Source organism: Lathyrus oleraceus, chromosome 2, assembly GCF_024323335.1.
Source record: "Lathyrus oleraceus cultivar Zhongwan6 chromosome 2, CAAS_Psat_ZW6_1.0, whole genome shotgun sequence".
In the NCBI taxonomy this organism is placed as follows: Eukaryota; Viridiplantae; Streptophyta; class Magnoliopsida; order Fabales; family Fabaceae; genus Lathyrus; species Lathyrus oleraceus.
In genome coordinates this window covers 322,796,346-322,807,372 of record NC_066580.1, presented here as the reverse complement: position 1 = coordinate 322,807,372, position 11,027 = coordinate 322,796,346, and the positions used below count along the sequence as shown (strand labels likewise).

Sequence of the window (11,027 nt, the reverse complement as noted above, 5' to 3'; positions counted from 1 at the left end):
CCAATCGAGGTCGAGTATAGTGTTGCGTCAAGTGCAGCAAAGGAAGATGTTTGGAACAAAAAGTTCATTAGTGAACTTGGCATAATTCCTAGCATTGTGGATCCCATTGATCTCTATTATGATAAAAATGGTGCTATCGCACAAGCTAAGGAGCCTAGATTTCACAAATGATCCAAACACATACTCAGGCGTTATCACCTCATTCGAGAGATAATAGATAGAGGAGATGTGAAAATATGTAAAGTACCTACACTTGACAATATTGTTGATCCACTAACAAAGCCTCTTGTGCAGCAGAAGCATGATGGGCATACTAGATCTATGGGTATTAGGGGTATTCCTGATTGGCTCTAGTGCTAGTGGAAGATTGTTGGTGTAAGCCCTAGAGACCAATACTTTTGGTACTTGTATCGAATTATTTATTAATAATAAAAGGTTTTTCTTTATTATGTTTGTTTAATAAAGTCCATAGAATAACTAGTCCATTTAATGTATCAAGTGTGACTTAATCATGAGATCCCATTAAACATAAGGACATTATTCTTAAAGTATCCGTAGTCGAGCTTTGTTGTGAAGTGGGATAACATTAAAGCATTAAGACTATTATGCATTTAGACTGATGATCACATATCATGGATCATCGATAAGGAGTTATCAAGTCTTAAACATAGGTATGAATATTAGGAGTAATATTTATACTGGATTGACCCGTTATGAGACTACCACATAGAATGTTATGCAAAGTGTCATAAGTTATTCTCATGGTGATAATGATGTATACCACCCTTAGACCTGAAACCACTATTGACCCTAAATATAGAGTCGAGGACTTTATTGTTGATCAATCATTGCCCGTAACTGGATGACCATAAAGACAGTTGATGGGTACTCCAAGAAGCATGCTGAGGGACATGAGTGACCTAGATAGAATTTGTTCATCCTACGTAACAGGATAAATGTATAAGGGCCCAATATTGAACTGGACAAGGATGACACAGTCTATGCCTTGTGTTCAATATAGACATAAGGGCAAAATGGTAATTGTACACACAAGTATTATTGCAAAAGGATTTGTCAGATCACATGACATTTTTGTGTCTTGGGTAGTGTCATACCCAGAAATTTTCCCATTTAATTGTATTTCTGTTCGGTTTAAACTTCTCACTGCATATGCATCATTCCATTAGGTTGTTACGTGATTGAGTATTCATCAGAAGTAACCTGAAGCGCTGAGTCATTACTCATGGTCGAATAAAGGCTCTATTGGGGTAAAAATTACTTCACCTTAGAGGTTTGCTCTTACCAGTTAGGTTTAGTTTACATCATACACATGTGATCGTTAGTGAGGTTATGGGCCTATTAATATGTTGTTTGTTCCGAAACTTTGGGGGCTTCTATGGGATTGTTGACCGTCATTTAAAGTTGGAGGTGGGTCATTACTTAGGTTGCAAGATAAACGATTCAGGTTTAGTACAAAATTTAAATCAAAGATGGTGTTTCTGTATCATTTCTAAGAGTGGAAATTACCATTTAAGGCTATCAACCAAAATTTCTCCTTGTTCATCGTTTGGGATGTGTATCTAATAGGCCTTGGTGCACCGTCGAGTTTCTCGTTCAAATCATAATGGAACTAGAGCATTGGAAAACCTGAATTCTTAGGAAGAATTTTGAGCTCATTTTTTTTATGGTAAAAAGGAAAAGATGTATTTGAAACATTTCAACATAAAGCCATTTTCGTCATAAAACTCACAGTTCATTCACCTGAACCAATTTAACCCAATAAACCAAAGGTCATTACAACCCAAACCATTATTCATTTTTACATATTTGAAATAACAACTCTACATGGCAAAAAAAGGGACAAACCAAAAGAAGACAATTTGAAAACAAGCTACCATGAGCGGCGGAATGACAAAACAACGAACGACATGCCGTGATACCAAAAGAAGACTATAGAAGCAGCTTAGAATACTCCTCCCAAAATAGGTTATGTCGTAAACCTTTCCAACTCGTTGTCCACTGATGATGCATATATGTAACGGTTCAAAGCAGATGGAGCTACTGATAACATTAAAGCTTCAAAATTCCAAAATATGGAGTTGCAACAATCCAAAACGCAGCATTCCAAGTGAAAGCATGTCGACGTCAAACCGTAGCCAAGTTTAACCTGTAAATACCAATAAACTAACATCAAGAACAATGACAGGTTAGGAGGACTATATTGCAAAGCCCTCGATGGAATTTGCAGGCCTAAAATACAGAATCTGTTCTGCAACATATGGTTTGTGGCACACAAGCTAAAAGTCCTTATCATTACCTATTGGAACAGAAGTAAAACAATGAAATAAAGCTTGAGTTACCTACCAGCTAGCATCAGTGCACGAATTCACAAGACCAATGCACCCAGCTACACAAAATAAGCGATGACCAAGACTGTGCGCATCCGACTGCAAAGTGAAATGCAATGCAACGTACTCAACGACAATGTCGACGATGCTGCAACCACACCAGTAAAAAACCTGTCAAAATAAAGTCACAAAGCCATGATTTAGAGTAAAGGAATTAAAATCATACGCTAAGCAAAACAAGATGATGACAACAACAAAAATTAAATTACATTGTTACCATAGTAAATTTTGCGTTTCACAGCGAGCTTTTACAAGCACCACGAAATTTCTTACTACAGACAAGAAGGATATTTTTCCCTAACAAACTCGCAAGATCCATATTTGGTCCCCACAAATCTAAGGAAAATTCTCTCCAATGGATTAATATGGTCAGAAATGCATAACTCATCAATGGCCCACGAATCTCATCCTAATCCCAAAAAAACTTCCTATAAAGAAGGATACGTTATTATACTAAAAAAATTCATTCTACACTACTGTTATGCTGTCAAAATATTTTTTTGGTAATCTTTACCCAACAGAAAAGTAGGAGAATGATTCATGGTTCCTCAGGAAAACTTCAAGTGAGCTAAACCTAATACACCATAAATAAAAGTAGGACACGCAGAAAAAGTAGAAGAAGAAGGACATCGAAAAGTAGAAGAAGAAAGGAAATAGACTTATCTGAGGGTCGCCAGAGAGAACTTCACCGGACTAACTCCGGTTAGGTAGACTTCTTCACAATTTTAGCAAAATTGTTGTACCCTAGTCCTTTCCATGATTAACCCATTAGAAACCCTCTATGTACTGCTTGGTTTGGTTGAAGGTGATGAGTTAACTCTGTTTTTTCAAGAATTCTAGGGTTTTACTATAAATTGCATTTTGTTGTTTTTGAGTGGTTATTTGTGAATTTCATGGATGGATTTGGATTTAAGAGGCTTTGTTTAGGTAGGGTAGAGGATTTGATTAAATTCTGTGCAGCCCACGGTGGCGTTGTCATGTTGTTCTTGAGCTCCTCCATGAATATTCATACCCTCCGCCGTGGAATTCGTATCCTGCCACCGTGTTTGATTCCTCTCCTCAAATGCTTGGATATGAGTTGTCTTACTCAGTCATTCAAGTACTTGTCATTCATTCTAAAATACATCAATCATACATAAACCCATTTTCATAATCGCTCAGATGAAAAAAAAAAGCGGTCTAAAGTCTTTTATTCCCTTTCCCGATTATTAGGATACGAATTGTCTTACTCGGATATCCGAGTATTCGTCATCCATTCAGAACACCTTAATCATCACTAAATCCTTTTATAATTAAGGATGAAAAAGAAAGTGGTCTAGACTCTTCTATTCCCTTTCTCGACTATTGGGATGCGAGTTGTCTTACTCGACTATCCGAGTAATTGTCATCCAACCAAAATATCTTAACCCATCAAGTCTATCTTTTCTCGCCCTCGTGCGATCGAAACCAGTCAAACAAGACATCAAACATATTAACTCAACTTGTCACCCCCCGTGTGACCAAAACCTTTCTTTCAAAAAGAACATTGTCAATCCTTTATAATGCGCACAACAAACTAGTGTTAGAGCCTCCACCGAGAGTAGACAAGCCAATGTTTAGCCTTTAGAACTCTGACCTACACAGTCGTTCATAGAACAAAACACACCAACCAATCATGGTCCCCGAACTACGAATGCTCTGATTTTCTTATTGCACCATAAGGATACGTAGGCACGAGATCGCGAGATCTTGGTGAGTACACTAATAAAAAACCTCCCCTTTCCTTTTTATGAGGTCTCCATCCATCTCTATTTTAAACCTTTATTCACTCGAAGAAAACAAACAACCTAAGTTAACATTCAAATCACAAAATTGAACTAAAAGGTTCCCGTTAAGTACAACGGACGTGAGGGATATAATACCTTCCCCTTGCGTAATCAACTCCCGAACCCGAATATGGTTGCGACGACCATTATTCTATTTTTTAAAGGTTTTATCGATATTTTCCTATTCTTTCGTTGGAATAAATAAAGTTCGGTGGCGACTCTGTTCGAACAACATTTTTCCGCATCCATCGCGAGGGATCGCATTTTTTCGAGGTGCGACAGGTAGCAGTGATGTGATGCTAGATACCACTCACTGTTTATCATGTTAAATACGTGATTTAATATAATTTCCAATCTCACGAAAACCTAGAGGGTCACACATAAAAGGACAGATTGATGAGAGATAAAGTAAATAAGGAACACCGTAAGGTACGGTGCATTTAAGTGAATTATATAACATCGTAAGGTACAGTGCACTTAAGTAGAATACGAAATGTAGTAAGATACCATGCGCTGAAGTGATTTTTGGTATATCATAAGATATGGGTCACATACACTTAAGTGAGCTTTTTTATCTTGTACCCCACACAAGTGGTTCTATAAATAGAACCCTTGTGTAGAAGCATTTCGTTAGATGAAATTTCATTTCTCTCTCTCTTACACACACACACTCAAAGCCTTCATTCGTAGCAGCTATCACTGAGACTAAAGGAATTCGTTCGTGTGGACTGAGTTAAGGCGTTATCACCATTAAACGCTTGTGATCACTCCTTAGATCTGCATCAAGGGTTTCAATCGTCACAAGAGGTAACGATTTCTATACTGGCCATGCACATTCGTAAGGATCACTAAAGGAGATTTTTTTAATTTATGTTGCATTTTGGATCGCAATTTTCCTTCACAAACATGGATTGCCGTCCACCATGACCCGGACGAACAAACTCCAGAAGAGAGATCTCGAGAATCTTTCTTCATCTATTGCATTTCTTCTGGAACTTCATCACATTTGCGTAACCAACATGGGAGATGTAAAAAATAAGATTATATAAGGAATTAGTCGAATAGGGCAAGATTTCTATGCCACTTACCAAATATAATCTTCCTCTCTTTTCGGTGCTAGCATTCATCAGCAGGTGGGTCTCAATCGTTTAAGTTGTTTCTTTGATGATGCATCAAAAGGAACAACGACGTCGGCATAACCAAGCTCCACATAAAAGGCCGCTAGTTTCCTCTTCTAATACACCTCTTCTCCATAAAGGTAATCCTCCTTGTAAGCATGATAGTTGTTTCCTATCAAAAATGGCTCTCCACCAAATTTTTTGGAATAAATCAGTGCACTTGCATTGGGGCCAAAATTCTATTTAACATATATTTGCATTAGATTCTTTGTTGAGGGGAGTGACCAAGAAGAAACTATCCTTGAAATTTTTTACATTATGAGAGTATGTCTCAAATAATTTAGAGACTTTCCTCAAAGAAATCAGACCTAGATCTCGTGCATGATTAGTTGTGATCACTTAGGTCTTGAAGAGATAAAATAATAGTGAGCGGTTGGCACGCACCCTTTATATTCTCACCAATATTAAAAAAGCTTGACAAGCGCTCAACTCACCAGATGTAGTTGCAAATGGGTGATCATTAAATGATTCATGACACTGATCTTGAAGTTGGTGAGTGGAAGATGTAAGCCTGTGAAGAAGAATGAGAATTCTTAGACAAGAATGACACATTTTGTTTTCATATGGTGGAAGCACCTCCTAGTAGGATGAAAGTCCCACCTCAGTAAACAATATGGGATAAAGAAGTAAGTTAGAACATAATTACTTCTACCGGAGGGTGTCAACAACAAGGAAAATCTATCAATGTAAAGCAGAGATATCAAAAACTCATTGCCCATAAAACCCTAAAAAAATGGCAAAAGTAAGATGAAGATGTTGGTTTTTTCTTAAGAAAAATATATTGGTTATTTACGCATGTCAATAACCAACGAGCAAAGATCACATATGAGCTCAACCAAAAATTTGGAACAACAGAACTTGCGAGTGAAATTAAAGTTGAGAGGTAGGAAGAAGTGCTTTTGCATGTCATTAATGGCAGAAAAGGGGTAAAATGATGAATTAGAAACCTTTTATATGTGCCTCACCAATTAAGGATCGTACGATCCACTGCGCACTACAAACAGTTAAGATTTCATCAAAGATTATTCAATGTACTCAAGTATTCTAAAGAAGAGGAATCATCATTACATGCTAGCACGGGGACACACGTTAGTTGTTCCTATCAAAATGTTTTCTAATATAAGAAAGGTATTTAATGTGTCTATTACTGAGGATTACAATGTCCCATCAAATACTTTCACCTCCTCTGACCAAGTAGTCGGACTAGAGCATGGACGACAAACCTTTGTCATACATAATAGAGATATTGACTTAGGGGGCAGTTGTTATAGACCGTCCATAAGATGCAAGACAAAAGTCCAATAATAGAGCCAAGATAGCAAGCGATATGTACACGTAATCCTATATTCTCCCTGAAGCAAGTAATTTCACCTTCAGGAGGACTATCAGTCGTCTAGATCAATCAGATGGTTGACCGTAATTCACGTCGCACTCTCTGCTTTAGTTTAAATTGTTTCCATTATTTAAGAGAAAAAATGTGTCATTTTCAGTTATTAAAATTCATTCTCACGCTCACACATATTCTCATTATCTCACTGACTTGGACGTTGGAGTGTTAACCATGCAAGTCAAGCCCATATCCACTGTCCCAGAAGCTCAGTCGGTCGACAAACCCTACTTCACCTTTCACTAAACAACTTTGTTTCCACCTCAAATCAAAAACAATTTTATATTTGTACATTTGGAACTCTAAATTGCCACACAATTACGATTCTAAAACTTAAAATGATTATTTATTTTTTAAGTTATACTATTTCTATTTTTATTAAGCTTAATTAGTCTGGTTTTATGTTAGTCATTTATTTAAGTTACTATTTAGTCTGTTAAATCTACTTTTAGTCAATCAAATTATTCTTAGATTTATCACCAACAATGTCCACAAAAGACCTCATACTATATTGGTCCATGTTAGACATAACCCATAAAGAAAAGATAAATCATTTCTCTAAGAAAAGAATAAATGCATATTAAAGAATATTTTCACAACACACCACACCACACCACCTATAGTGGTGGTCCACATTAGACATAATCTATAAATAAAATAAAATTATTTCCTAAAAAAACATAAAAAATTTATTCATCATGATACAATTGTCTTTTTTTTATTTACTTTAATTGATAATCAGATCATTTTTAAATAATAATATTATTAAATATGATTTATTTATTTTTATTTTTACTCAAACTCAATAATAAGGAGTCTATACTTCAAAGAGCAAAATCTCAGTAGTTGAATCAAGTTAGAGAGCTATCTAATATAGTATGTGTTATCTCATCTTCAAGTTGCAAATGATCCTTTACTTTTGGTTGAAATTTTTTTGGCTAACATAAAAGCCATTAAGTCAACCTAATTCTTTTAGATCTTATTAGGCTTTAAAGTTAACTTCCACAAAAATTTATCAGTATGGATGAACATTTTAAACTCGTGGTTGAAGGATAGAATAGGCTTACTTAATTGTGAGAATAGTAAGGTTCCTTTCAAATATAGCTTTTCATTAGTGGCAATCCAAAAAAATTCAGAAGGCTCTAGTTAGAAAAATCGCAACCTATCTATAGATATTGAACGGGTCTTAATGATTTAGAGGTTGTATAGAATTTTTTAAAAGAAATAGAATATTATAGATAAATATGAATATACTTCTGCGTAAGCCTTTTATGACTCGCGTAAGAATAAATTAACAGAACCATAAAAGCAATACTTTATAACTTTCTGTATTGATACTAGTACAAATTCAAAGGAGGATGAATTTTGTGCATGCTGCAGTACTTAGAGATTAGAACCGATTGAGGAAGGAGAAACTGTCGCAGTATCAATATGGTACTGCAAACTGAGAGCCACCCTAGGGAACCTCTCCCTCAATAACTCAGTGGCTCTTCTCCATCATATTCTACTAGTTGATTCATCTTCCTCCTTTCATGATTTTCTTGACACATTTATTTAGTTGAACTTTCTAACATCATCGGTGTTTATATTTTGAATAGAAATGGAAGAGAATTTTTTTTTGCAGCAGGCTTTGAGACAGCCTAAAACACAGATTGATTCCTAACAGAAACATTACCCACAAAAAGATGTGCCCGACCAAGGTTGATATCAATTCCAGAATTCACACATGTATAATAGAACATGTATATGGGTTCAGAAGCATACTCTTTTAGATAGATTTCGAGCAAAATGTAGACTAAGAACAAGGAGGGGAAAAATCACAGCAGCACATTTCAAAAATTATAAATTTATAACTGCATTAACAATAAAAATTACAACTTATAGAAATATCCCAGATGCTAAACAACATTTCTGCCACTCATACCAAACAAGAAAGAAAATCTCTTTTGGCAACCAAAAAAATGGACCACTGTTACTTAGGAGGAAGGGGTAAAAATAGATTGCCATAATATCAAAACTACTAGATCATTCCCAGCCGGTTGCTTGGATAGCTTCAACTCCGGGAGCGGATGCTTGTTGTGGTGGTGGAACAGCTTCAACCCAGTCCCCTGCAACTGCAAGATGACTGTACATCAGCAAAACATGAAACCATTCTGAAAAGTTTTAAATAAACCACACATGCTACATCAATTTCATTCCCTGAAAACCCTTGAATGGAGAATTAATAAACAAGTGAACGAACTAAACATTAGCATAGTACAGTAAAAATCAATTTAACAAATCTCAGTAACAGCTCTAAAGAAAATTTGAGATCAAGGGATATCAAAGTTGTTCAGAAATTTATAGTTTATTGTAAATCTTTTCACAACAGCACATAATCGTGTACCAGCTTCTGGGGCTGCCCAGTTGACAGCAGGAACTGCTGGAATAGGTTGTGGAGCAGCATCAGACCATGACTGATCGATTGCAGCAGGCCACTGGCCATCAATGGGGTTAGCAGCCGCATTGAAGTCAGCAATGGCATAGTCTGGAGCAGGAACTTCGTCCTCCTCTTCTTGCTTAGCCTCCTCTGGTTCTCTATAGAAGAATAGATCAACCTGCATCAAAGAAAACATCAGAAAATCAAAACCTGCGAACTCAACCGCAGGGACAGAAGAATGCCGTGTATTCATTCATACTAAATCTAACAGAAGACTAGAAAACTCCAACAATTACAATGCAAAAAACAGTTTACCATGACATCCCATTTAAGACCAGGGCGAATTGTACCACGCATCTGCAACACCATCCTAGCCAAAAGCCAAAAGAGACAACCTATGCTATGCTTCCCTTTGTTGTTGGCAGGAATTCCAATGTCAACATATCGCATAGGAGAATCAGTGTCACAGAAAGCAATTGTAGGAATATTCCCAAGAGCTGCTTCTTTAATTGGCTGCACACAACCTTATCATTATAAAAACATTGATAGACAAAGCTAAAACGAAAAACTCATAAAGGGCAATGCACAAAAAACTAATAAACCCATCAATTTAATACATAATCTATTACTATCTTATTGATTCCATAAAATTGATTATGGAAAGTAGATTCTAAGCAAAATCATTTCTACTCGAAAGCAAACCAAAATGTCAAATTCTAAATGCTCTAATCACAAAACCAAACATACACTTAGTCCTTAAACTAATGATAAACATATTAAGTATCCCTGATAGTATATGAAAATCAGTAAATTTAGACCCTAACATCATAATAACAGGAACAAAATTGAGGGATTTATTCCACAAGATCAACCAATGAACAAACCTGATGATCAGTTCTTGGATCAGTGAGGATGAGAAGACGAGGCTCACTGAATGAAGTTTGAAGCTGATTGGTAAAAGTTCCAGGAGTGTGTCTTCCAGCAATAGCATGAGCACCGGTATACTGAGCAAATTTGAGAACGGCTCTCTGTCCATAAGGTCTAGCAGATTGAACAATAATATCCTGAGGGTTCTCGATTGCAACAATAACCCTCGCAGCAAGCTGAAGTTTTTCCCATGTTTTTCCAAGATTTATAATATAAATACCTAAATTAATGAATACAAAATTAAAAATTTGCAACAAAAACCGTAGGAAACTTTTTCAAAGTGATTTGATTTGTGCTTACCGTCGTTGCGGCGCTTGAAAATGTAGCGCTCCATTTGAAAATCGCAGTTTTTGGTGCCGAGATGGACGTCCGCTGCCAGCATCAACTGGATGTCGGATTCTTTCTGGGAGAGTTGACGTGGCGGGGCGGTGCCGGAGTTTGTCGCCATGATTGCTGTTGACGGAGAAAGGTGGAGTCACGGTGCGGCGGCGCTTGAACGATTATGAAATCTGAGGAAGATAAGTTGAGTAGGGTTTTGAAACTAGGGAATGACCGATAGTTTGAGAAGAAATTACTTTCAACGCCTCAACTTTTACTTCTGCCTCCCATAAACTGAGGAGGGTTGTGCATATTGCTCATGACTTGGCGGGTAAATAACGGCCCAAGTTTTTCATAATGGGCCTTAATAAACACGTTAACCCAAAATATTCAAATTTGGAAGTTACTCTACCCACCCTTATCACTCTTATGTTATCCCAAGTCATCATGAAAAGTCTAGACTACCACTAGAGTCCGGAGATGTATCTTTATACGTAACTATTTTAGTTATTTCTCAAACTAAATTGAAGACTCACCTTCATCGTGCCAAAAATTAATATGGAGATGCATCTCCGTATGTGTAAA

General features: G+C 36.6%; 1 protein-coding gene and 1 long non-coding RNA gene across 3 annotated transcripts; both read right to left on the bottom strand.

Moving 5' to 3' along the window:
- Positions 1-1,706: 1,706 nt before the first annotated feature.
- Positions 1,707-4,124, bottom strand: LOC127119330 (uncharacterized). Of its 2 annotated transcripts, XR_007802756.1 has the most exons (3): positions 2,626-3,580; positions 2,365-2,519; positions 1,707-2,167 (listed from the first exon to the last, which is right to left on the bottom strand). It is a non-coding gene; the product is annotated as an uncharacterized LOC127119330 (long non-coding RNA). The 2 variants fall into 2 exon arrangements; XR_007802755.1 differs by having other exon boundaries at positions 2,365-4,124.
- Positions 4,125-8,608: 4,484 nt separating this feature from the next.
- LOC127119329 (40S ribosomal protein SA) lies at positions 8,609-10,747 on the bottom strand. Its single transcript, XM_051049545.1, has 5 exons — positions 10,425-10,747; positions 10,082-10,344; positions 9,513-9,710; positions 9,165-9,375; positions 8,609-8,892 (listed from the first exon to the last, which is right to left on the bottom strand). Exons 1-5 carry the CDS (start codon positions 10,570-10,572, stop codon positions 8,804-8,806), a joined length of 909 nt encoding a protein of 302 aa, XP_050905502.1. The 5' UTR covers positions 10,573-10,747; the 3' UTR covers positions 8,609-8,803.
- Between the last annotated feature and the right edge of the window lie 280 nt (positions 10,748-11,027).